The 27,545-nt window shown below is 42.6% G+C and overlaps 1 protein-coding gene across 1 annotated transcript in view; it reads left to right on the top strand.

The window, feature by feature from the left end:
- Positions 1-899: 899 nt before the first annotated feature.
- PDE6D (phosphodiesterase 6D) overlaps positions 900-27,545 on the top strand; it is a 34,615-nt gene continuing 7,969 nt past the window's right edge. The window contains exon 1 of the mRNA XM_088525483.1: positions 900-1,069. Within this exon, the coding sequence (XP_088381609.1) occupies positions 1,020-1,069 (50 nt within the window). The 5' untranslated portion in view covers positions 900-1,019. The remainder of the gene's footprint in view (positions 1,070-27,545) is intronic.

Below are 27,545 nucleotides of genomic sequence, written 5' to 3' on the forward strand. Positions count from 1 at the left end.
AGGCCAGATCTCTGCAGTACAGAGAAGGCTGCTTTTGTGGTCCATTCATGTTAAACTTTCTCCATAATGCTGGTCCTTTTGGTTCCAGTCTTGGTACATACAGAAGAGCCGTCGCTCCACAGGTTAAAACAGAGGCAGTGGGAGCAGTGGTGTAACACAATCAGCCAGGTCTACAAATCTACAAACTTAATCCATGACTTGAGCTCAATTTAACTTGTGTCAGACAGCACCCCTGGGTGAAAGCAGCAATCACAGACAGGGTTTATTCTCAAGCAGGGGGATTTTCTCTCTTCCAGAGCTCTTCAGACCTCACTTTTCCTCCCAGCCTGCAGATTCGCACTGATAACATCCAGTTCCAGAGCTCAGCGGACCTGAGAGCTGACCAGAGCACACGGGGGGTTCTGCCGGGGCTGAGCGGCCCCTTCCAGCCCCGCTCTGCCGCTTTGCCCTTAGCTACGGGACACCGGGGCAGCCGCGGGTGGCTCCTCCCGCCTCCGCCCCTCACGGGCCGCTGCCGCCCGCCCCTCACGCGCCTCAGGCCTCGGCCTCCCGCCGCCAGAGGGCGCCCCGCCGCCCGCCGCCAGAGGGCGCCCCCGCGCGGACGCCGCCGGCCGCGCCAGGTTTGTCCTGCGGCGACTCCCGTCCCGCGGCGACGTCAGGGCCGGCAGGGGCGCCGCGCCTTAGCGACCGCTGCGCAGTCGCCCTTGAATGGAGGGGAAGGCGGGACGGGGTGGGGAGGCGCCGTCCGATTGGCCACCCGTGCCGTCATTCCGGCGGCAGGGGGCGGGGCGCCGCCGCGCCGCCCGTTGCTCATTGGCCGCGGCGGGGAGGCGGGGGGCGGGGCGCCGCCGGGCCGCCCGGGTTGGCTGCGCCGGCCAGTGGCGGGTGCGAGGGGAGCGCGGGGGGAGGGGAGGGGGGGTCCTGAGGCGCCGCTGTCACCGCCGCCTTCCCGCCCAGGCCCGCGGAGCCAGGCGAGCCCGGCGCAGCCCCGTCCGCCCGCGGCGCGGCGCGGCGCCACCATGTCGGCCACGGACGAGCGGGCCAAGGAGATCCTCAGGGGCTTCAAGCTGTATCCGCCCGACGGGGGGCCGCGGGGCGGGCGGGCCCGGGCTGCCGTGGTGGGGGGAGGCGGCGGAGGCGGCGCGCGGGGTTCGCCCGAGGGCGGCGGCGAGGCCCCACCCGGGGCGGGCGGTTGTCATGGAGACCGCCCCCCCCCCCACGCACGGCGTGGCTGTTCCCGGCGGCGCCCGCCCCTCCCGCCGCGCGGAGGAGCGCAGGGGTCCCCGCGGGGCGGGGATGGGGGGACACTGCATCCCATGGGAGCGCAGGGAGGGATGGAGACCCCTCCCCGCCTCCTCCTTCGCCGCGGGGTCCGGCTGGGCTTCGGGACCCGGCGCCGTCCACGGGAGGCTGCTGAGGAGCAGCGGGAGCCCCCGAGGGGCCGGGTCCCCCCAGGAGCCGCTGCCTTTCCCGGAGCCGCAGCCGCCTCGTTTCCTGCGTTCCCAAGGAAGCTCCCGCCTTCGAGCCCAGCAGCAGCTCCGTCCCGGGGCGTTTCTCCTCGCCAGGTACTGGCACGTGTTTTGTTGGCTGTCAGGTGTCTTTTTGTGCTGCTGCTAACGTACTACAGGGGCCGATGCCTGGCTGTGCTGTCTGTCCTGCAACTTGAGCGCTGCAGCTTTCAAAAAACCTTCTCCTCCTACACCCACATATATTATTTGGATGTAGATATAATCCTGAACAAGTGAGGCAGATTTGAGCTTGGAAGAGAGATGAGACTCTGCACACACCCTCCAACCCAGGATTTTGATAGAGAAAGGCTCAGTGCAAAGGTTCGTGCACAAACCACACGTGGGCTATACCACCATTCTAAAATGCAGTTACTGTATTTTATTGTAACATATGCTAAGCGTAGAAGAAAGATGCAGACTTCCCAGTCTGATTTTTTTTACAAATAGGGTAAAATCACTTAAACTGAAAAGGACAGAAGTGCTGTCTTTGACTAATACTGATGTTTCTGCTATTTTTGTCAGCGAGCTGTTTGTAATCTGAATGCCATCTGTAGCAGCATCCAAGATGCTCTAGGTTTGATTTAGCCAGATAGCTGCTATCAAAGTATAATAAAATGTTTCTCACTTCTCAACTTTTGAATCACTGTCCCCTCCCCTAGCCTAGTAGTGCAGCTACAGTAGCAATATTGTGTAGATACAGTAGCAATATTTATAATTCTTTTAATAATTGCTTTATTATGTAATATTTTAGTTGTCAAAAATGCTTGACCAGCCTTGAGATACAGTTAGCTAAATAATAAGCTCCCAGCAAGATCAGCCTAGCAGGTTGGTAGAAATGAAGAGCAGTTGGAAAGTTAAGCTTAGAGAACAAACTTCTGACTGCTGTATGTATGTATTTGTATGTGGTTTTCAAAATTTAAGTTTGGCTTTGTATAGCTTTGGGTGGAATAACTAATTCTGTAGTTCGTTGGCTTAAATACAAAGTGTTGGGCTTTTATTTTGTTTAAACCTTTGAGATGTTATGTCAGACAAACCTAAGGTAAACGTTCTCATTCAGCTATAGTGTAGGCAAAAGCCTTTAATGGAAATATTCTGCACTTCCAGGCTGAAAAACCTCAAGTTCAGTCTTCCTTTATGTGATTATTGAAAATCAGTATTATCATCCCTTGGGAAACAAATGACAGTATGTTTTTAGGCAATAAAAATCTGGATCATGTTTCTCTAAGAACATACTAGAATGATAGCTGAAGATTATGGTCTATCATAAAGACCTGACAGCATAAAAACTGTAAGACTAAAGAACAGGAAAGCTTTTCTCCAAAGCAACAACAACAACAACAAAAAAACAGCAACAGAAAAACTTGGAATTTTTATATGAAATTAAAATAGTCAAAGAACAGTCTTGATATGTCTTTAATAAGCCAAAAAGAAGTGTGGCTGAACACACATTCCTCATTTATGAGAGAAGAAAGCCTTGAGACACTGCACCATCCACACAGGAAACTACTCATGCCCAGATCTGACCATGCTCGCTGCAAGACAGCCATCCACTCAGACTTCCATTTCCTTTTCTAAGAGCAAATACGTATTGCAAACAATATTACCTTTTAAATAAATGCTTTATTTTTCTGCCCACTTTACTGCTATATCTGCTATCTTAATTTGCTTAAGATAGAAAGGAAGGAACATGTCCTCAAAAGCTGTAAATTTGGAGTACTTCAATTCTTCCTCCTGGCACAGGGAGGAGGATTTAACTCCAACTTAAGCAAACCTTGAAAACTTGGCACCTGAAGCTGTGCTTGCTATAGCACAAGAAACTAGCACAGTGGTACCTAGGGTATGAATGTACTACATTCCTTGTGTAGTTAGGTCAGTAGGTAGGTTAGAGGGTGTCACTGAAGGAGCAGATCTCTGAAATACTTGCCTATTTTAACACCTAAAAGTCTCTTCCTGTGAAAATTCAGGGTAGTTTAGGTTTGCCTCAAACAAGTTCAGCATGCATGTGGCTCCCAAGAGGGTGACTACCAGCTTTCCAGCTGACTGGGACATGTGCTGTGGAAATTGGATTATATCTGCAGTCCACCCCCTGACTTCAGTACATAGATACTCCTTCCTTCCTCTGTGACACAAGTACAGAAACATGTTGTGGCTAGTGTCCTTAAATCCAAACCAGAAACACTTTCTCCCTTCTCAAATTTTACTATTTCCTAAGATGAAGAAAGCTAGAAGTATTTAGCGTTTGCAAGGATATTATACTCATCTTAAGAATTGTTATGGCATCAGTTAGGATGCTGTCATTATTCAATTTGTAAGTTTGCTGCATAGCAACAGATGGAAAGCAGCTAGCCAGCAACTTTTATAGCTTGTCATTTCTTGTGGTCTGTATTTGTTAAAAAAATACTTACAGTATGTTCATGAATTCTGTTTTGGAGGCACTCTAAGCAGTACAGCTTCTACTAGGAAGAAGACACAGTATCTATGATAGCTTAGTATTCTGTGAATGCAGGCTGGTTATTCATCTGTAAGCAATGTCAGTTCAGGTGGCAGCTTATTCCTCTGGAATACTATGCAAGTTAATTTCTGCAGGTATTTATGCACAACTGGGCCTGTACTGCAGGAGGCTTAACTTTGCTTGTTTCCAGAGACAGTTGTTCTGTCAATTTAAGAACAGATTTTTTTAACCTACTTTTATATTTAACATTCTTAGGTTCCATTCTACCATTTTATCTTCACAATGAGTGTACTGCGTGTGTACTACCATTAAATGCATGTTTAACATCTTTTTTCATTGAAGAGTAACATTGAATGTTTCCCTGGAATAGTCAAAATCCAGTATTGAGGAGTTACCCAGGGGATTGAAAAAGCCATTGGAAAGTAATTTGAGAGTTGCTTTTATATCTTTGTTCCAATATAAAGTAACAGTTGTTTTATTGCATTATGTTCACTAGAATAAGGAGCCTGCAGAAAACTTCTATATTTACCCCAGTTCGCCAGCAGTCAGAAAGCATGTGCTTTGCTTTCTTAAAGATTTAGTGTGTAGATTAGAAATACCAGGTCTTGGGCTGCAACAGCTAAATCATGTCCAGCTCTTGAGGGACCACAGTTCTGGCAGAAGCATTACAGGAAGAAATGCATAAGGAACCTGAATAGGAAGAAAACCCCAGTAAACTAAAAGCTAAAGAGCTACTCAAGCCTCATAGCATAGTTAAGGTACTAGGCCTAGCCTTCCAAGATGAGTAAGCACACCCATTTTTCACAGTTCTAAATCTAAGTATAAGCTTTAACCTATTTTACCTCTGTACAGAGGAATCTCATCAGAACTGGACCTCCACAGTGTTATTTGCCCCGTAGACATTTCTTAGTACAGGGTACAGTAGTATGTAGACCTCTATCTCAAGCTACACAGCTTGAACTATACAGTGCTAATTGAGAAGTCTCCTAAAACAGGTTGATATGCTGAACTTGAGCACAACAACACAACATTCATAACTCCATCACAAACCTGATCTGAAATATGTTTATGATCAGTATTAGCCCACAGCTATAGCTCATACTCTACAGTATTTGTAGGCAGAGCTTTTCGTTCTTAAAATCCCTGAAGTTCCCTGTATGACATCCTCCTGTCTCCCAACACTTTCTCCAATGTCCTTGCCATTGTTTTTCTGTGTAGAAAATGACTCTAGCAGAGTAACTCATTTATCTCTCTCCCTCCTTCCAAGAGCTGAAATGAGGAATAATTATACCAGAAACTATTAGCAACTTCCATGAACATTGTATTGTTTTGCAAACAATGACATTTCTTTCCTCCCTTTTTACCCTGCCTCTGCCCTATGCACACAGAGATGTCTAACCAACGGAAGTCTTGCCTGTCAGTCCCTAGAACAGTCCCCAGGGTTTTGGCCTGATTTTATGCAGCATTCAGAAGTTAAAGCCAAACAAGAGTTCCATAAAGCTGAGTCTCCAACCAATTTATTAGGTCAGTAGATTTTTAACTGCTTAACTAAAAATGGTCATTTATTGCCTTATTTACAAAGCAAGGTAGCAGCTTTAATTGCCCTTTAAAATACTTTGATCTGAGGTTTGAGTGCTTGTCCTCAGATCTTAGTTTAAGACTTCCTGCAGTTTAATAAAGATGAGTCACCAGTCTCCTTGGATAAAAGGAGACACCAGACAGCTAGCAGAGGGAACAGGCTCCCTAGAAGGTGGGAAACATCTTCTAGAGAGCCAAAACTCTCCTAAACTCCCAGCTAGTTTGCATGATAATTCAGAGAAAGCCTATAGAAAACAAGAAGTTTGTGCTCAGCACCTCTCCCTGCCCCCACACACACTTTTTTTTTTTTTTTTTTACTGCTTTCTTCTTAGAAACTGGAAAGGTTTTTCCTCTGCAAGATATACAGCTTGTCATTTTTGCCATCTGGAAGCTTGGTCTTCCGTTGCTCTTGAACTTGCATTGAAGTTATTGATAACAAAGTGGCAAAGTGCTTTACAGATACAAGAGTTGTCAATGCTTTCCAGCTGCTCCAACCGAAGAGGGCAAGTTCCCATAGCTTCAGCATCAGAAGGTCTGTTTCAGAGAGGCATATGTTTCATATAGCAGCTCCAGCCAGGTTGTATTTGTCATTCAAGTGTAATCATGGTCAAGATATCTTTACCATATTAGAATCATTTCTAGTGCTCACTGGTTTATTCTGCAGTTTGATAAACTGTGACTCTAGTAGAGTAGATGAAAAAACTCTCCACATTTCTTATTCTAGATAATAAGGCCTATTTGTCAATAATGCAAGAACTAATTTCAGGTCAGCTTTTTCTTTTTTAGAAAGTCACTCTGCCTGGTTCTTTGATCGTTAAGACTTCCTGCTCCACCCTCACTCCCATTCACTGTAATTGACAAAAGTCATGGCTACCAGTGATGGGTTAAGGCATCTCTGAGTTCAAGCCAATCTGGAAAGAACAGGAGTGTGTGATTCCACATGGAGTTAGCAAGGTAGCAGGCTATTATATTTTGAATTCTGCCTTCAACTTATATCATGTGATACATGAGCCTCTTCTGTTTCCTGGTCTGCAAGCTGGCAAATTCCAAGGCAATTTTGAATTTGAGTCCACACCATCCTTTAAAGATAAGCTAATGTTTCGTTTATGTCTAGATAATCAAACTCTGTAGAAGTAGGGGGATTCATTGCTAGTCTCCCATAGGTAGGCAAGAAGCAGAGAGCTTGGAGGTGGAACCTAAACAGATCATCCTGTATTTAATTGTGGTTTTTCCTCTGCATGTCAGTGTAGCTAAGTGTCATCAAGTGTTAGTTCTGTAAGCGGCAGGAGAGGTGACTTGTTGCATACATTCACACACCTAAGGAGCAGCAGTGTTTATACTTATGTGCAACAAGCTGCAGAATGAACAATACAAAAAAAGCATTGGACTCTGCCATTTCATCTTCCAAGACAGATTCAGGAACACCCACAATAAAAGGAGGTTCCACATGGGTAACATCACTCCCAGAACATCACAAAATCATTAAAACAATAGTTTTGCTCAAAATTAGTTCAATAGTTCAAAGAAACAATAGTTTAGAAAACCATCACTTATTCAGTGTTAAGGTGTCACATCTATTTGACTTTGCATCCCAGGAAGACTACTGGGAGGAAGGCTGTCCTGAGGACACATACCATTACTGAAGAACTCTAGAAGAGCATTAGCAATCAGGGGCCCAGCTGCATATTGCAAAATGCTTGTTTGACTGCCAGAGTTTTCACTCTAAATTATGAACATGAAGTTCCATTATCATGTTTTTCTTATACCACATTTCACTGATCCAAAATATGGTTTCCTTTAAGTCTTCAGAAGATTTAGGCATGAGTAAACCTTTGATTTGATTACATTTGTGACTAGGCTATCCAAAGACATTCTTCCAGAAGACAGGCTTAGGTAAAAGGCAAGAGCAAGAAAAAGTGTCATTTTTACATTCACTCAGCTTTTAGGATAACCAAGCACAAAAGCATCAGATTATAGGAATGGATAGATTTAATATTGAAAGGATTAACTAGCTTGGAGCAATATTGTCTTGCATTAGATAGAATGGAAGTGGCAAGGATTTTCCTTCTCTCGATTTTATTGAGGAGTCTTTATATGGACCAGTCCATACGCTGCATGTGTACATGAGCTTCATCTGCTCTGCCCAAGTCAGAGGTTTGCTGGTCCTGAGAACAGCAGGTATTGCTCTTCCCTCACCCCCCATATATGCTATCGAGGTAGTAGGGGATCTTGCCCTTTCACTTTAAATTAATGTACACCCCACCCGAGCAGATTGTCTGCTTCTCTCCTCCCCACTTCAGAGGGCTTTAAGCCTTTCCTAACTGAAGGTTACATGTACTCAAAACAAAATAAAGAAAACATTTGATGTTTTATTAAGTGTCAGAAACTTTAATCAGGGACAGCCTGCTGGGCAAGCAGGGAGTTAATTTCTGAAGTCTGGCTTACAAAGGCAAAGGAAATTCTATTCCAGGAGACAGTGAAGGAAAAGTCTTATCTGCATTACCTCAAATACAAATTCTGGGTAGGGGAAAAAAAAAAAAAAAAACACAAACACACACCCCCACACACTCTTAAAGCCCCCCTAGGAAAGATCCTTTTCTCCATTCATCTGTTAACAAGGCCCATTGCTAGCTCTGCAGTGCTCATACCCTTCTTGCAGGGAAACATTTGAGCAAAATTACAGAAAGAAGTACTTCTTATCCAAGTTTATCCCTACATGATGGACCAGGCCAGCCCCTCTGGAATTTGGATGCTAGGACAAAGATCTACCAACCTATCATATAGGGGCCCTTTATGGAGATACTGTAGACATTGATTCCAATTTAGAAATCTATAGGGGAGGCTCTTTAGTACATTAAAAAGACTCATATCTGCTAGTCACAGTGCAAATTACAGCTTTTCTCTTATAAAAAGTGTCCAAGATGAATGTAATTGGAAGGACTCCTTCCCCCTTTCTTTAAACCTTATTAGCCTTAAGGTGATGTTTAAGGAGAGGAATAATATGGCTTCGTTGCTCTTGAAAGAAGGAGGACACCTGGAAAATACCTGTCCTTGCTCTTTGTGATGCAGGTACCTCCACAGCAGCAGCAGGGCTGGCTGAGGGTTTCTTTTCTTAGAAATAGCTGCTTGTTACCCTCTCGCATTTGCGAGCGGAGCTGCCCAGCTGAGCACTGAGCACCTCCTGTTTGTCAGGATGAGGCACAGTAGCTTAAACAGCTTAAGCAGTAGGTTAAGGAGCAGAGACCTGTGGTAGTCAAGTAGATCAGGTTAGCAGTTTTACAAACAGCTCAGCTGTTAGATTTGAGGGAGAAAGTAACAGGCAGCTGGGGAGAGCTGTGAACAGCAGCACTGCTGTCAGCCAGCTGCTGTGTCAGGTGTCTTGTTCACAGCCTCGGCCTTGCATCAGGTTAAGGTTTTCCTCAGTGCAGCCTTGTGCCACTTTTTCTAGCACTCACTTCCCTATTTCTCACCTTGTATTAGCATGCTTAGTTACTATTGCAGCACCAAGTCTCTGGAATCAGGTTGCTACTGTTAGGTGGACATGCTAACAGCGCATTGCCACACAATAGTAACACAGTTTCTCAAAAACACATTTCTTACAACTTCAGTAAGGCAGTCATCTATTCTTCAGACTTGCTCTGCACATCAGATCTCTAGCATTAGTGCTGTGTGGCAAGTTACTGCCCCAGGCAAAGTCACAGGCAAAACCTGGAAACATGTAGCAAGCATTTTTAGAGACATGGTATCCCATAGCTCTCATGGGACAAACACAGGAAGCATTTGGGTCATGAGCAACCTTGAAAAGCACATGTCAGCTTTTTTCCCTTGTCTAGAGCAAATGTTTTAAAATAACATGTTGCTGAATCTAGTTTATACTAAATGTATTCCAGTTGGGGCTGTTCACAGCATCTGAGTTAATCCATAAGGAATCATTACAATTACACTGTTGCCATAAAAATGCAGTATTTAAACAGCTCCAGGAAAGAGTTATTTTATGTGCTTCCCCCTTGTAACTCCTTCAACAGAAACCACATTACATCATTATAATTTTGACTTTAAACACATATGAAAAAACATGTAGCTGCTTCAAGAAAAAGAAAAAACTAGCCCTACCACTAGCTTTTAGCCCACCATTAGAATAAGCTCAATAGTTCTAGACTCCAAAAGCCTCAAAATTTAAGAATTAAGAGCTTTCCTGTTTTTAAAATAGCCTGGACTGCAGGACTGCTCCCACAGCTAAATCCATGCTCACCTCAGCAGTGCCCTGAGGCAGGCAGACAGCCTGGCCACATCCACCTCCTGCAGCAACTCCATCCTGTCCTCTTTGCTAGGCCTCTCACCCTCATTTAAATACTCTCCTGTCAGAGGCAGGTGAAAACGTTTCACACAGGTCACCACAAAGGCTTTTTGCATTTGTTTCATTGGCAAAACATTGACTCCGTACTTTCCTCTTGAAGTACTGGAAGTATCATTACTTAGTTGTGTTTTATACACAGATCCCAGCTTTGCCCTTTCTGTAACAATAAATGCAGTAAATGCACTGCAGATAATGTTAATTACAGCATTTTCTGAGTTTTGTGCATGTAACCTCAAAGCTTTATCATTCTCTTTAATATAAATTAGTTTGAAACATCAAACTAATACTTCAAAAATCATTATATTTGTACCACATATGTGTAAATCTAGCCTCTTAATAACTATGCTGTGAGATTTTTCACATTAATTTAAGTTCAATTGTCAGTAAAAATTAGTAACCTGAAAGAACTGTGAGCTCCAGCTGATTATATTATTTATACATGTTATCCTTCACAGCAGACATAATGTATTTCATTGTTTCAGCTGAAAGGTACATCAATACACTTTTATCAAACTTTTTCAAAATAAGATCTCAAGCAATCAGTATCTGAGAATTTAATGTGTAGTTACAAGCTTGTTGAAATAGGAAATTAAAATGCAAATCACACTGTAAACATAATGTTAGGTTTCTTTAATAATGAAAGTCATAGTAATTACTTGAAAGTAATACAGTTCATGATTTTTTGTCAATTCAGAGAAATTTCAGTATTGCTACAATAATATTTTTGACCTGAATTCCAGTAGGTGCTAGGACAGGTGCTTGGCCTGGGTACTGAATCTCCCTCTTGGAGAGATCCCCTAGGGACATACTGAGGAGTTGCGTATAAGTATAGTAGTATATCTGTAGATCTCCTATGTACGTTATCCAGAACCAAATATTAATAATTTAGCAACTCTAAACCAGTTTAGAATTAAAGTTAAGTTTTACTTACAATAGCGTGGTTTTGCTAGAGTGCTTTTCTAAACTGCTATTTTGACTACTTAGCACAGCGTAAAATTGTGGAGTGGTTAAATAGTCAAATTGCTGATCCAGATTGCAGATTTAAGCACTTCTGTTTTAGCAGGTTCCTAAAAAAAGCACATGGAGCCCTTGTTCTTGGGAGTTCTGTCTCTGTCTCTGTAAATTCCTCTTTATTCTTTCCTTCTTTGGCTGTTTTCTGTGGCCTCTGGTCCATTTGCAAGATTAAAAGATCAGTCATTCCTTCTGCCTGTATTTGCAAATCAGTTTTACTCTCTGCTTGGCCCATATGCTCCAAGTTTTCCTCCCCTCCTCAGAAGAGACAGGATAATGAACTTGTTTTCTGTGGGAAATCTTAGTGCTGTCAGTTGCAAGTGGAAGACCAAGAATTGTTGAATCTATATTGCACCATGTAGCCTTGCCATTAGGCTAATGGACTGCTTTCATTTTGTTAAAGTGCTTACTTGTGTCCCGTGTAGCAGTTATTGATTTTATATCCTGTGTTTTAATACCATGTTTACTGAAACGAGTTGTCAAACTCTCATTTGTATAGCAGCCTCATATCACGTCAGTGGAAATTGTTCATTGCTTTGAGAAATAGCAGTGCCATGTCAGCAGAGGAAGGAAAGATAATTCCCTAAAAGATACCACAAAATGGTACTTGCGGTGGCTTGTGTTGTGCTCCAGAGAGACCTGTAGTAGCTCCAGTCTGTGGCCTCCTTTTCTATGCGCACTTGGAGAACCTCCAGCTCTCACTGTGGTCTTGTCCTTTGAGTTGAGGGCTAACATTAACCTAGCTATTCATAGCTTTACTTACAACCGTGACGGGGTGTAGAGAGTGTTCATAGTCAATTTTGCCAGTTTTTGACTGGCTGTGAAGATGATTTTTGTTTTTAGTCATGGGGCCTCTGGCTGTAAGGGCTGTACTTACTTGCATGGCTTAAGTGTGTCTATTTCTCAAACACACAAGGCCTAACTTAGAAAGCATATGCATTTGTAGTTCAAGAAAATTCAAGCCATTACTGTCCTCATGGATTGTATATCAGAGGTACAGTCTAAACTAATGCCAGGAAAAGGGTCGTTTCCCTGCTGTACCATGTCAGCAAGTAGGAGGCTGAGCATTTGTTAGCGTGGACTTTATGGAGGTGCTTCTCATAGCACTTTCTCTGGCTGATTTGGATATTTATTTCCTTCTTTAGGGGAAGAGTATTGGTGCCAGGGCTAAGTACTATTTTACTGTAAAATCTCATTAAGACCAAATCCCCTTGTGATTCCTTAACTAGATTCCAGGAATATTGTATTGTTTTCCCAGAGAACCTCCTGTGATCTCTAAATGTGCTCCAGGTTACACCGGATTGGAACGGTGAGGGATATGCCTTGTGTGAGATATTCCACAGCAGTGCTAAGGTGCTGAGGTCTTCCTGGAGTTCACTCTGTAAACTGCCTTTGGTAAAAATAAGTTTCCTCCTCCCTAGCAATTCCAGTGTCACTTTTATGTTGCAGATATGCTTAGTATGGCTATAAGATGGAAAACTGTTCAGGCGCTGTTACTTCTGTTGCACTAGATAGTTTTTACTCTTGTTATAAACACAAATCCTTGTAGACTAATTAACAGCTGTACCACAAGGGTGACACTCCTTTCACCTTTTCCCTGCAGGCTGCAATTGGCATTTGCTTTGAAAGCTACGTAAAGAGTATCTTTTCAAGGTTTATTTTCTTTCTGTCATTTTTTTAAGCATTACTTGTGAGAGAAGACACATGAGCACACCTGCAAAGGGAGGTTTGATTGCCTGGCCTATTTTCCTGAATAGCTTGTAGGGCTGTAATCCCACCCTGAGGAAATGCACACCGTATTTATGCCAACTGGCTTGGGCAATATGGAGCTTGTCTGTGCCAGGAAATTTTGCACCGATGTAGCTACACTGTGTAAATATGCAGCAGCACTGAGTTACAGCACTGTCTGTGCATCTTTTCCCAAGTGTCAAAAAAGTAGCTACACTGCCACAAAAAGCTCTAATGTAGGTAGAACCTGAGGGTTTATCTGCCTAAAATTTACCCTTATGCAGTTGTTTCTGCCTCTGTGAATACCTTCATTTTGGGGTGAGTGGGTCCTGCTCTGAATCAGCAGAAGTCTTAAAAGCAGATCAAGCTGTTCTGGAATCTGACACACTTAGTGGAGAATAAGAATATTTAGGGAAGGGTTAAATAAGGGATGGTTTGCACAACTCAAAATTCACCCTCTGCTTTAATCTGAATTAATTCCTCTGCATTTACAAATCCCTAGTTAATTCAGTTGTGGGTGGAAAGTACTGTTTAAAAAATAGTGTTGTGTTGATAAGGTTCTGAGGAGCAGAAATTCTCACTCCAGAGAGCAAGGAGAGTTTAGATAGAATCTGTCTGCACGCAAGAGAAATTCAGTGCTTGAGCTTTCATTCTTACCCTCTCTGAAATTGCCAGCGACAATCTGTAAGTGCTTCTGTTCATCTTGGTGGTGTGAACACCTGCCTATTAACAAAAAGAATAAAACTCACAAGTTCATTTCCTGGAAGGTAGAAGCTATCAGTCGTAATGACTTTTGGCTTTGGAGTGCTGACTGAGAGGGGAAAGGTTCCACTGCCAAGAGAAAATCCCTGCAATCCTCTGCACAAATGACTCCCTCCTCTTTCACGGGTCTCACTGATTCTTGACATGGCTCTGTGCTGGCAGGGCTGCAGATTTGCCCATAAAGACAGGTTTATAAGCAGGCTTGCTCGACGGTGTTATTTTGCTTTGTTCTTTAAAGGCTGACACCTCACTTGCCAATAACTGAATTCCCCTCTGGTCTGTGGTCTGTTCTCAGCAGCACAAGTGCAGGATACTTTTGAAGGCAGTTTTATTCATGCTCTTTGCTGATCCCTTGGAAGAACAATACTCTGAGACATGAACCACAACAGAAATAGACAGTCCAAGGCAGGATTTTCTAAGGCAGGATTTTCCAAGGCAGGACAATGATCTGTCCCTCATGTGAAAGAAGTGGGTGAACAGCTCTTGGTGTGACAGATGCTGCCTTCCACGTGTTAGACATTCACCAGTTATGTAAGTAGTATGGAAGTTATAGACAGTTCTGTAAAACTCCTGGAGGAATGCACACTACTGCCTGAGTGTTCTCCCTTTAAACTTGCTCATGGCCCCACAAAGCTCAAGGCTTTCACAATAGCTGCTGTATTCCAGCGTTAGGGACATCTGCCCTCCTGTGCATGGAGGAGTGTTTGAAGGGCTAGTTCAGAACAGAATAGCTCTCCAGTAAGTCTTATATATACTTGTAGCCTCGTCCAGCTTTTGGACAACTAACCAGCTGTGAAAAATCTTTCAAATTTACAGAATCTCTGCCCTTAGGTCTGTACTAGGCCACTGTAGAAGATTTTCAGAAATTACAGCCTCTTACAGATGTTCGATCTGATATTTGCCAATCTGTGTCACAGTTCTTGATAATATGGCCCTAGGCATTGACTCATACACAATTTACTGTGCTCTTTTTTTTTTTTTTCTCAGAACATCTCATTGCCCACTGTTACCTCCAACTTGGTGTGGAGTTCCCATTGCCTGGGAGTATATTGTGGAATATCAAGGAGTCCAGGGAGCCAGAGTCTTTTGGAGCTCAGAGCGAAGTTGTGGATCTTTCTATTTATCTTCTTTCTCTTCTGTGCAGGAAGTAGCCACAGATCTCTCCTTTCCCACATGATCTGCAGAGAAGGGACAAGTGCATTTCTAGCTGCTACCAGAGGACACACAACATACCATGCTCAATAACAGGTCCGTCTCGTACTCTGGAGAAGACAAGCTTGCCTAGCAGAGCTCCAAGGGTGTACAGAAGCAGTTCTGTAAGCTCACAGCATCAGTGCCATCTGTTATAGATGGGCCATCCCGTTACAGACTTCGTTATGTCCAAACAAAATCACAGGTGCCAAGTGAATTACTCCACAAAAGCAGGCACAGAGCACTTGCCCGTCTGTTCCTTTGGGGATGTAATGAGTATCTGAATTATGAGGAAGATTGATTAGGCAGAATAAAAGTTCTTATAAGTGCTAGAGGGGCCTTAACAGCCCTGATCCCATGCAGCTGATCTCTGAACCTCTCTATTCACTGCCCTGGGTTCAGATTTCTTTCTGTTGCTGGCTGCTGAGAAGAAATTAGTGTTCAGTAACATTGGCTATGATTGCTTTGCCAATAAGCTAATATATATTTTTTTCTGTGTATAGTAATTTTTATCAGCTTTGCATATCTTCGTGGACATAGTGCTGAGCTTCAAAAGAAAAAAATATCTCAATAATTTTTCTATATGTGCACATACGATCTAGTTTTTCTTACATATCTGAAGAAATGCTTTAGGCCGGATAGAATGACTGAAGAAGGCTTCTTCTTTTTCTTTCTTTCTTTTTTTTTTTTTTTTTTTAATAACAGTGGTTACAGAGAATAATGTTACTACAGAAGCTGTTAGAAAGATTGTAGAAGTTACATTTTAAGGAATTCTGGAATCTCAGGAATTCTGTGAGAGCTTTTTTTAGATTGCTTTGGAAATCTTTTGTTGTTGTTTGATTGCTTGTTTTCTTACTCATGGAAGCATTACTTCTTGATAAGGCTTCAGCAAGTAGAATTCCTTTAGTTTTATTTTAACAGAGTGAATCAACTTACTCTATTAACCCAAACATTTAACAGGAAGAAATATTTCTATTGGTATTGAAAGACCAAGTATGAAATCTGATCTGAAATTTATAGATAACACAGGGTAACAAGTATCCAGGAAATTATTTGCTACCTCTTTTCCATCATTGAACTGAAGTGGGTTTGCAAAGAGATTGCAATTAGCCCTTTTTAAAATTTAGAGCCTGAATGGCCAAGACATCCGTTCAGTTTATTCAGGGAAGAATAAAGACTCAACTGCTGCAAACAACCGATGATCTTCCTGTGCAGATTTCCACTATCTCACTTACATGTTACCATGTTCCTCTGTTCTCTGCACTCTATCAGTAGGGTACTTTAGAGAAGGCTGCTGCTGTGGTAAATTAGCTCTTTCTTTTATCTTCTCTTGGTATGTGCATCTGTGTGGGAACAGTTTCATGGAAGGAAGTTTACTTCCCCTTCCTCTAGTTCCCCCAGAACAGTGTTTAAGGGATATTTAAGGGATGTGCAGTTCAGTCTAAAAGTACTTGTGTGCATCTTCCTCTTAGTTTGCAGAAGTTGGAGGTGTGCAGCTGCTATAAAAACTTCTTTTTTTTTTTTTTCCTGAAGCCTGAATAAAAATAATTCTACTGAAAGGGTGGAATATGTGTTTGCTCTGTGTGGAATATTTTTTCCCAAAAGAGATTACAGTAAAATTCTTGAACAAACACTATACATCTGAGGGCAGTAACCAGCCTAGCAGGGCTGTTTCCTTAGAGAATGCTCTAATCACCTGTTTAATGCTAATTTATAGTAATACAGAAGTGATTAATGGGAGGCTTTTCAAACAGAGATGGTACATGTGTCCTGTACGTGTGAACCACATGGTGCTTATCTTTGGGCCCAAGGAGTAGTCCCAAGGAATGGTAATATGAAGAACCATGTTCTTCATATGTTGTTGAACTGCTGGACTTTCAGGGATGCTAACATACCATGCCTGCTGTATCCTTGGAAATGGAGTAAACAAAGGTCCTCTAAAGACTGAAGGCCCTATTTACTATCCTGAAATACAGGCACAAAGAATCCAGATGAATTTTTCCAGATTTGAGTATGACAACATAGTAAAATAGTCGTTACCAAAATTAGAGCTCTTTTGAATTAACAAATGTAAGGGAAGCCTTTATGCAAAATATTACAGTAATTGCAGGCTCATGTTCTGATTGCCTTACCAGGGGAGATGCATCCTGCATGGCATCTTTGCCTTACAATGAGTAGAAAATAAGCAATTAAAACAGTCTTGTTGAAACGTAGGTGGTTCTGATGCTGCACATCTGACCATTCAACTCTGCAGTTCTAGGTAAAATGTTTAGTCCGTTTTTCTATTAAAAACAAAAACAAAAAGAAAGACCTTGGTGCTCTGTGAACTTGCTTTGTAGTGAAGCCAGACTACTGACAAGAGATAAATTCTGTCTTGTTTCAGCTGTGATCTGCGTTTCTCTCTCCCTGCTTCTTCCCCCAATGTGAGCATGAAATGAGAGGTTAACTGCTTCCGTTGTGTTCTTGGGCTCCGTGTTTCATCAATGAATCTTGAAAGGAAATACTCGAAATTCTGGTACTGCTTGGTTCAAAAATAGCTGGACTATGTTCTGCTTGTATATCACTAGTCATTCTAGTAGGGATCAATGTATGCATTGATCATTATGAATTTAAAAAAAAAAAAAACCCTCAAACTTCTTGTTCTGTAGCTTGTGGTCCAAGTGCCAGCTGGGCATTATCAACCTCACCGTTAAATTCATATCTTCCAGGATCACAAGGATCCCTAGGGAAAATCAGCAGACATCTTTTATAGAGAGATAAAGAAGCATATTTTAAAAGGAAATCATTTGTTTTATCTCGTAATGCCAACACATAACAGCAGTCAATATTAATGGTAGATTTACATTATTCAGTCATTTAAGCATCGGATCTTTATGGCAAAGCTGCATGCTTAGGTTTGGAGTTACATCTGTGGGACTCTTGCTTTCGTGCTGCGTGTGTGTGTGGTGCTTCATCTCCCTGGCCAGCACAGAGGATGTTGTGATCTCCTCGTTAAAGACGTCACACTGAGAAGATTGTAGTAGAGGAATAAATAGAACAAGTGTTAGGAAGCCAAGCAGCTCATCTCAGCTGAACTAAAATGCTCTCCACACAAACTGCCTTTCCTATAGGTCTTCTGACTTCAAGCAGGAATTTCAGTTCTCCTTTTGGTGGCTTGTTTGAGACTTTTCTATTTTTTTTTATGAATTTGTGCAACAACATAGCCGATATTTGTATAAGAAGTTACCCGGTGGACAGTGAGAAAGCAAGGGCAGTGTCCCCCAAAGATTTGACAGGAGAGGTTCAATAGGGAGCTCGAGCGCTCAGATCTGTGCAGGGCCGCCGTGTCATCGTCAGCCTGTATTCCGGGTGCCAGGAGAGCAGCTGCAGTTGCATCTTTGCTAACACATCTGCTGTGTCTGGTTATAATTGCCCTGTGTGGAGCTACCTGATCTGATCAGGCTCACATATTTTCAGACATTCTGGACAAATAGAGGAATTCCATTGGGACAAATATACATGCTTCTGCATGCAGTACTATATTTAGGTGTTCAGTTTACAATAGATATCTAGAGTTGGAAATTTTCCCACTAAAATGAGGAACTTAATTCCTTAATGCCTTAATAGATTGCATTAAAACAGTACGAGTGAAAATCTGAGTTCCAAGTTATTTTCCCATTCCCAGCTGGATAGGGTAGGCTGGAACTACTGGAAACTTTTTCAAGGAAAGCCACGTTAAATGAGAAACTTGTCAGTGAGTGGAACTGCTTGCTCTTTTTTTGCAGAAGTATTTTATTTTAGGGCTGTGATCCCAACAGATCCTGGGAGAACGTAACACCAAAAGCAAACAAGGCAAGATGCAGCTTAGTGGACACTTCCCTGGAGTGGCTTCCTGCTTGCGCTCGGACTCCAGGAGTCCTCATGGGAGATGGGAACAGCTTGTTCCAAAATACAGTCGCGTAATGGAATATCCCAGTGTTACGGCATCATTCGTGGGTCCCTGTAACAGAGGGCATGCATTTTGCCAAACTCTGCCTCAGACGGAGAGTTTATTTTTAATATTTTAACTGAACAGTGTCAAAACTTGGCCTTTTGTCTGAAACAAGGAACTCTGCACTGAAGGCTGCAGCCCCTCACCCTCAGCATCCCCGACTGGCCGCGTTCAGGGTATCTCATTTTGGCAGGGCTGGCAGGGAGAAGGTGATCTGGGGCTCTCTGGCCTTCCTTAAGCAGATGGTGTTTGTATTGGTTCAGCTCTTAAAGAGTGCTTTGCATGGCAGTCTCTGACTGTCATTCTGTACAAAATGGATGGTGATTTTGTACAAACTGGTGCCTGCCAGAAATGAACAGCCCTAGTGTTTTATCCTAAGCTTTCATCCTTGCAGATTAACTGCTGAGTGCATTTTGCAAAATTAGTATTACAGTTCCTGGAGCTGGCCATTTTGAGGACAGTTTGAATACATTTAAAAAGTGCTGTGTCTTCAGTCATTCATTGGGCTCCCTTTTATACCCAAAGAAATTTTGTGGAAGATAAAAATATGTTAGAAACTGAGTATTAAGGGCATCCCTAGATTTTAGGGAAGGAAAGATGAGTTTTTTTCTCTTAGTTTTGTCACAAATTAATAAAAAAAATCCAGCTTGTGGTATTAAACATGACCACTGATGGACTTTATTGAAGAACTTCAATATGTCTGAACTCAAAACATGCTTGATGAAAGCACCCCAAGTTCAAAAGTACCCCAAGTACCGCCAAGTTCAAAAGAAAAAAAGAGAAGTGTTTAAAGGAAAATCAAGCATTTTCACCAGGATTCTATTTGAATTAAAATAGCCCAAGCAAAGGAACAAATGCAATGTTTTCCTCTGCAACCCTCTTATCTTATGTTTCTGCTCTTTTAAAATTGTCTTAATGAATAAGAACACTGTTGATATATTTTATATGTTTACTCATTTTTCTAGCTAGAAACATTCTGCTAGCCCTGTCTGCATGTCTATTTTTTATGCTGCTTTAGGGTGCCATTTTACACACTAAAAAGTCCTTCTAATTCTGCAGCCCCTCGGCCTTCCTGTCCCCAGTGCCACCAGCAAGGCCCGGCAGCCGTTCCCAGCTGCCCCACTCTGGCTAAGGGCGAATGGGAAACCACTGGAAAGCAGGAACCCCACGGAGGGAGGGCACTCCGTGTTTGCTACCCAGTTGTGCAGTTGTTACAGCTGTGCTTAGGTATAATTAAGTATAGTTGTATGACTAATTTTAATTATATGATATTAATTATATAGCTGTATATAATTATATAAGTAGGAACTATGTACTTATAATGATGATTACAAGGTTAATGTATTGGTCCCTCAGCTGTAGCCCTCTGTCTATTCCATTCTTTTAGACTAGCTAAATGGGGTGATTCAGCTTCTGTCTGGGGTGGCCCAAGGTAGGGGATGCTGAGAGCGCAGAGCTGCACGAGGTGGAAGCACCGAGGATGACTTCATGCCAAAACCTGTCCCCAATTTCCAGTCTGCAGATCTGTTCTAAGAATTACATGATATGTTAATACCTCCAGTAAGACACATCTTCTTCTAAACTACCTGAACCTGTTAAACCTGTGGATTTTCAGAAGTAGTTTCGTGGCAATCAATAGTCTTGGATAGAGAGCTTGGATAGAGAGTAGAGAGCTCTGTAAGAGGAGACGTGGTAAAGGAGGAAAAAAAAACATTAATAGGGAGAGAGTGTGTAGACACTACGGAAGCGCTGGCAGCGGGAAGTGCTCCAGGCTTTTCCCGTTGTCCCTTGCTCATTCTAGCAGAGGGACCTCCTGCCCGAGACGTTGCGTGGAGTTCGGAGGATGCAGAACCTGCTGACAGTCAGCGCTGCCACCTTCCCTAAACAGCACTTCATGCAACACAGAAATTACTGCAAAGGGTTTTGGGGAACACAGGCATTGACTGGCCACAAACAGTGCTAGGTAGAACTGCCTTTTCTAAACCTTTCGAGCTTTTTTTCCACACTTCAGGCCATTGAAGTGAGACTATATTAAAACACTAGCCATATTTATCCCATTTAAATATTCTGTCAAAGATTTCTTTGTTTTTCTGCTTAAGTGGGTGCTCTGTCAGCATGGGGAAATGTGAAGATCCTTTTAAGATGTAAAAAAAATCTAGTACTAGAGTATTACAAAAAAAACCCACAAATGAAATCAAGCCAATCTTTCTTTTGTAAGCAAACTAATATCAATCACATTTTAAAGCAATCAAATAGTGGTATCAAATAAAGGGGCATATCAGCATTCAAAATACCTCATTCCATTAACGCTGATTTCTTTGCATGACTATCATGACACCCCGTGTTTCAGCTGTGCAAAGAACAATAGGCCCTAATGATTTACAGGGAGGTAGATTCCTCTGAGGGCTTCTGGTTACAGCCTCATCTATGAAAATGAAGTTGTTCACCAGAACCCCCTGATAGATTATTTCAGTGAAGGTCCCTATAGTTCACTTATTGCTAAAAGCCTTGAAATATTATCATAACAGTTCAGCTCTCCTGAAGTGATTGAATGCTCTAAAGTAGTTCAGACAAAATGAAGTTGTTTCAACCGCTGAATCACTTTGAGAGTTCACTCGCAAAGAGGAAAATGGTTTGATATACTAAAATTAAAGAGTGGGCAAACTGAATCACACACTTTCTTTTTTTCCTCCAAATTATTAAGGGGTTAAAGCATTCTACCTAATTTTGAAAGTTTTTTTGAAAAAAAATCTCTTTCCAAACAGATTTGGATAGCAGGAATATTTGGGTTTTAATTGCATTTTTCATCGTGCTACTCTTTGGGGTGGCTTCCAAAACTATCCAGCAAGCAGCTTCCCCTTTCTGTGCACAGCATCTTCTGCCAGGGGTCCCTTATAGTTGGTGTAGTTTTCCTTGTGTCTATGGTGTTAGTTTTCTCCTTAGCTACACCTCAAACCTCTCATAAAGCTGTATGAATTTAAAGGGCACGTTCTTTTCCCAAGCGCACGCGTCATTCCTCTTGATTCACCTGCTGTTTCTGCAAACTCTGAGCATTACTGATGACATTAATTATGTTAAAACTCCAAGGTTGCTTAGCATGAGTTCGAGCTTTTCTAACATGCTAATTTTTGAGGTCAATTTAAAATGCAGAGAAGATGGGGAGAAAGTAAGTGTTACCGTATTGGAAAAGAGATGTGCTCATCTTTGTGCAGTTCATGCTTTTGAGATGCTCCTGTAAACAATGTTGGTTTTCTAATAATTTGTTCAACCCCTGGAACGTATTCCTGTTGGCTCTTTTCCCTCCTGATGTCTCTCAGCCTCACCTCGCTAGGTCTGTAACTCTTTCCGTAAAAATCCGCAGCCCTTTCTTGCTCCTTTGATTTGAGGAAGAAGGGAAAAGTCAGTGAAATGGAAACCTGGCTTAATTAACAGTATTGCAAAAAAAGCATTCTCCCATCCTGCTGCCCATGCTGGATGCTTCTGAGAGAGGAGCTCACCATCGTTTTTGTGAGAATACTTGCTTTTGTTTTGCCTGCTACAGGCATCACTAAATCTGTTTTAAATATTTTAAATTGGGAGAAAAATCACTCTGAACAGTTTCAAGCAGTAAATGAGTAGGAGTAACAATTAGGGGTAGACTAATAGGAAGCAAACACTGAGCCTTACTCTGTTAGATGACATCACACTGTGCTATAGAGGGGTTTCTTAACTTACCCATTTTGGTGAAAACAGTGAATAATCATTTTATTATTGAACCTAAATCATTTGTAAGGCACAGATGTTAAACTGGGTAATCCACTGTGTTTTAAAAATGTTAGTGGCAAACATTAAATTTGACTTTACTGCATTTCCAAGGCATGCCGAGTTAGCTGGCGTTCTCCGGCGCGCTCAGCATCCCTTTGGAGCTGATCTGGCTGCAGCGTGACCTGCGCTGCCTTCTTGCTGTAGCCTTTCACAGTCTGCATCAAGGTGAGTGCTACTAACATTACATATATAAAGAAGTTCATCTGGAAAAGCTTTCATGGTGGAAACATAGCTCATCTTCAAAAAAGTCACTCAAGATATAAAGAGTTTCTTTGTTATGTTCTCACAGGAAGAATATGACATACAGCAGTGAGTGCTATAGCTTGACATACTATAGCTTGACAACAGGAGCAGCCTGTCCGCAGAGCCAAAATGATTGGAAGTCACTTAACACAATATAATGTGATAATATTAACTTCAGCCCTATTAGCATAACTTTCTATTAAAATTCATGGAAGGTTGACATAGTGTTCAGTAATATGTGTGGCTGTCCTTCCAAGGATGGTCTGAGAATGGCTTAATCCAGAACTGCCAGATGTTAGGTAAAAATTTATTGTGGCAATATAAGATCCATATAGGCAGCACCTGCAGGCAAAGGTGTAAGGGGAAAGGTAAAAATAAGAATAGTAGAATGTTTACTAAGTGCTTGATATCATGTTGGAGTTTTGGCTGTGATGCAATAGCTCTTAAATATATCCCTCCAAATACATAACTTGCTGTGAAATTACTTTGTTGGTTGCAGTGGATCTTTGCTGCATTTTATCGTGTGTTTCTCATTAATCTTTGGATTTCCCTGGCTTCTGTTGCACAGCAATTTGTTCTGTGCAGGAGAGTTTAAAAGCAGCCTCTCTTTGAGTGACAGTGGCGTGTCAGGAGTGCTTTGAAGCAATAATTGGCTGCCTTCCATTTGAGGATTTAGTGGAGCACCTTTCTAGTCCCCAGCACCTCACACTCTTTGGAGAAGCACAGTGACCAGTATTTTGTGCACAGCTCCAGAGAAGTTCATTTATAATAGCAAAGTTTAAAAAATATCTGTGTGCTTCTGTAAGAGCTGCCATGCAGCCTGCCTAGGCTGGAGCAAACCCAAGAGAGTAGCTGCTCTCCACAAGCAGGAGAAGGTGACAGTGCTCTGTGGGTGCCAGTAACCTTTGAGGAATAGCTTCCAGTTTTTGTTTTCTTCCTGTGCTTTTATTATTAGACAAAATGGATGGGCACTCATTTAGTTCATTTAAATACGATTTTATACAGAATTTCAGCCTTAAGCAAGGAGGAAAGACGCCTGTTTGCTAAACACACTGCCAAGACATTTATCGTTGAGGTTTATTAAACACTAAAGACAGCAGCATTTCTCTTGTGTGCAAACAAAGTGAATTCAAGGGCCTGATTCTTCAGAGTATGGATGCACATGCTTAAATGTAAGCACATGATTAAGAGTTCTGTTGAAGAGGGATTTGGGAGTTGTAATAAAAAGTGAGATTAGAGATTGGGAAGATTAGAGGATGAATAACATGAGTGGGGTAGACTCATAGGGCCCTTTGGGTGGTCTACTCCTTAATTCTGTCATTTTTCTAGTTATTTTGCATAGCTTCTTTTGGTTCTCGCTCCTCCAACTGTTGATATAAATTATATAGCTGAGATGCAGATGTTCTGGGAAAATATATATCTGATATAAATACCCCCCAAAGGTTGATCTTTACTTAGCAGTAGCACGCATGTCATGAGCGCCTGGTTGTACCTGCTTTTCGCAAGAGACAATGGCAAATCCAGAAAGAAAGTTGGATAATTCAGAAGCTTCCCTGGATCTGCCACAAATATGTAGGTCTGAGTTGCTCAGGGCTTTCAGCTCCACCTTCTCTTTGTCAGTCATCCCATAGGAAAATTCTTATTTCCTCCCAGTTTTCGAGATCCTGTTTGCACTTGACATGTATGAACTGTTCTTAATGATGCACTTCAAGTACAAAAAAGCTGGGAAAGATGATGAAAGATTTTCCCTTCCAGGAGTGGTTATGAGCATTAGGCTTGCTTTTATGAAAGATAAGAGTTCAGAACTTCCTGAGGTTTTGGAATGGTTTAGACAGCAAGGAACAAAATGAAAATGGACTGATCTTTAATGGCAGAAATGACACTTATCATTTGCTGCAGCCTTTAGAATAGTCAAAATGCTAAACATTACAAAGCACAAAGAGTAGTCAGGGAGATCGAGGCAAAACTTCTTTAGCTCCATGCCACTTTAAATGATTCATTTTGTTTGTACTCATCCTCATCCTTCAAGGCTATTCGTAATTACCAGTGTGGTAATACACTGAGAATTTTTGCAATGCTAAAACATTTAGAGATAAGCTTGTATATTTTGAATTGTTTGAAGGAAGTGATGTCTATGACAGATATGGAAAAAAGAAAGAATTTTTGCCCCGAGATCAGAAGCATTCAGGACAAAAAAAACTTGGATTTGGAAATACAGAACTCTCTCCTTCATCGGGCTAAGCAAAGTAGGTCTGCAAGGAAGCTAATTCATGTCATGTATATAAAGCAAGTCAAATTCCAGCTACTACAAAGCTTTTATGTAAGACTTTGCTGACCCAATAGGTGGTGGCATATAAATAGATCAACAGTACACCCTTCCTTCTGCTCTTCTGCCTAATCCTTCCTTGCCTTCAGGATTGAAGTGTATTTGATCTATTGAGTCTTAAGTCAGGCGTTGTTTCCCATTAAAAAAAAAAAAATCCCCCAAAGCCAGGAGAATTAAAATTTAATGGTGAAAGACTGTTCTTGTGATTTAGAATGAGAAACTGAATTAGAGATACACTCTTGTTATTCCCTTTTAAATTCATCTTAACTTCACAAACTTACAACTCCCTGGCTCTCTGCTGCTTTCCTTAGCCACCCCTGCTAGGTGACTCTACGTGAGCATCTTCACAAAGAATAATGGTGTTAAATCCATATGAATGAACTTTCTCCTGTTCAGTAGTACTTAAAATGCCCTCTTCATCCTGCCGGCAGGTCTCCGCTGCGGCGCAGAAGATGGAGCACTTTTTATTTTTAGTAACAATATCTCCCATGCTGGGATGGAAGAATCTTAAACCAATTAAACACATTAGAAGATAACTCTGTGTGTGGGTTTGGTTCAAGATCTCCATTTTCTTTGTGCTAATGTATGTCCTAGTACCAGCCTTTCTATCCAAATTGACAGAAATAGTGTGATAAGCTGCTAACTAGGTAAGCAGCACAGCTGCTGCTTTGTCAGGTATTCCCTTGCCAGAAAGGAAAAATCACTAGTGATGGGTTTTGCTCTTTTTTTTAATTACATTAGAGTAAGTTCTATAAATGATCTAAATTTTGATTTAGGAAATTGTTTTCAGATTTCTGTTTCTTTTTAAAGATTCAAAAGAAATAAAGGAAAGGGTGAAGGAGGAGAGGGAAAGGAAGGACGGAGAGAAGGATGGAAAAAAGCAAGGTGGTTGTTAGTTAGAGGATGGGTAGAGCACTTGGGAACCGGATCCATCCTGGCTTTGCCGTTCTGGATAGTGTGTTCAGCACAGCTCAGCCCCGGCGGGAAGCAGCGTGGGCGCTGCGCGGCTGCGGCCGGCCCGGGAGCTCCTCGTGAACAAATAGCAAGTACATACTCTGGAGAGCCTCTTTTCTGAAGTTAATAAAGATTTTTGACAAACAAGTGCCCAATTTACTGAATGACTGTACTGCTAATAGTCAAGGGTGTTTGCACTGGGGGGTTGTGAAGATCAATGAATTTGTGAGATGCTCAGATTGTCTCATTTGTTACTTTTCTCTCGTACGTGGCACTTGATAGATGGTGCGCCGCTTTCTATGCAAATAGCTTCACCGTGGCTAGTGTGTATGTGTGTCTGTGGGAAGATGTGTCTAAAAACGCTGGGTTCGTTGCCATTTTAAATGAGGGCTGGGATGGTTGGCTTGGGGCTTGGCTGGTCCCAGCGCGCAGCCGCCGGGGTGCGTGGCCCTGGGCAGGGTCCTGCTGTCCTGATGCTCCTTGTCCCCCGCTAGCGCCTGCCGGCAGCCGCAGCTCCCGCTGCTCTGCTGACACCTTCTAGCCGAGGTCAGGAAGAGGTTTGGGGTCCTGACGTTCATGGGAGGCCCCTTTCTTGCCATCAGCACAAGTCTTCATAGCTGTGGATTTCCAGTCTGTCCCAAAGTTGGGGAGCAGTTTCCATGTGCTAGGCGGGACGCAGAGGTAACACATGGTCCTTTGCTGCACTCCCAGTTGTTGCCAGGTTTGGAAGCCGCAGGGCCACGTCTCACTAAACATGCCCTGGGCCCGCATCCTCCCTTCTCCCCTTGCTCTCTCGGGACACTTGGGAAGCCTGGCTGGCCCTCAGCAGGGAAAGGCTCCTCTCAGCAGTTGGAAGCAGCCACCTTCCCTTCGCTCCTCTACAGGCATCATTCTACAACACATGTTAGCACGTAAAACAAAATTTGCTAAAGCATCTGTTTCTTTCCTGAAGCTTTGGAAGAAAATTGATCAATGTGAAGAGTCTGTGTGAGTCTGCATGGAAGCTAGGAATGTTAGAGAATGAATTATACATGCACATCTCTGACAGCTCCTATTTATACCTTTGTCAAGGTCCATGCTGCCTCTTCCTCTGCCTTCCCTGTCGTCAGGTCCTTGAGCAGCTGCTGCCTCTCCCTCTCCCACAGAATTTCCAGGGTTTTGTCCAAGGGGCTTCCTGCCAGGCTGCACTGAAAGCTCTGCACTGTTTTTCCCCTGTCCTTTTAGACTCTGCTGCTTCTCTTGTTGTGGAAATTTGGAAGTTACTGAGCACAAAGGTTGTGCTGCCACAAGCAAGAGAGGCCTGTGGAGCCTTGCTGGCAGAAAGGAGCCGATTCGTGTGCCCTTGATCTCGCAGATCCTGCTTTATTTAGATGCCTGTGCTTATACTGGGGACTGCTCCGAGCGCGCTAAGCTTGGGCTGGAGCTGCTGCGGGGCCCGGGCCTTCCTGAAGGAGCCTGTTCCAGAGGGTACCGGCAGCTGTGCAGACTCCTTGTTCTGACGTGTAGATATCGGAGTCATGTAACGGGAGGGATTTTTCAAAGGAATGCTTAAGATCATCACTAATTGCGCCTTTGAAAATCGGAGTGTTTCAGGCTTCGGAACTTTCATGCCTAATTCACTGAGCCAGGCATGTGGAAAGCCGGCACGGCCCCGCTTGGCG

This window comes from Tinamus guttatus, unplaced genomic scaffold (assembly GCF_059628265.1).
Source record: "Tinamus guttatus ecotype Peru unplaced genomic scaffold, ASM5962826v1 Tinamus_guttatus_pri_ptg000227l, whole genome shotgun sequence".
In the NCBI taxonomy this organism is placed as follows: Eukaryota; Metazoa; Chordata; class Aves; order Tinamiformes; family Tinamidae; genus Tinamus; species Tinamus guttatus.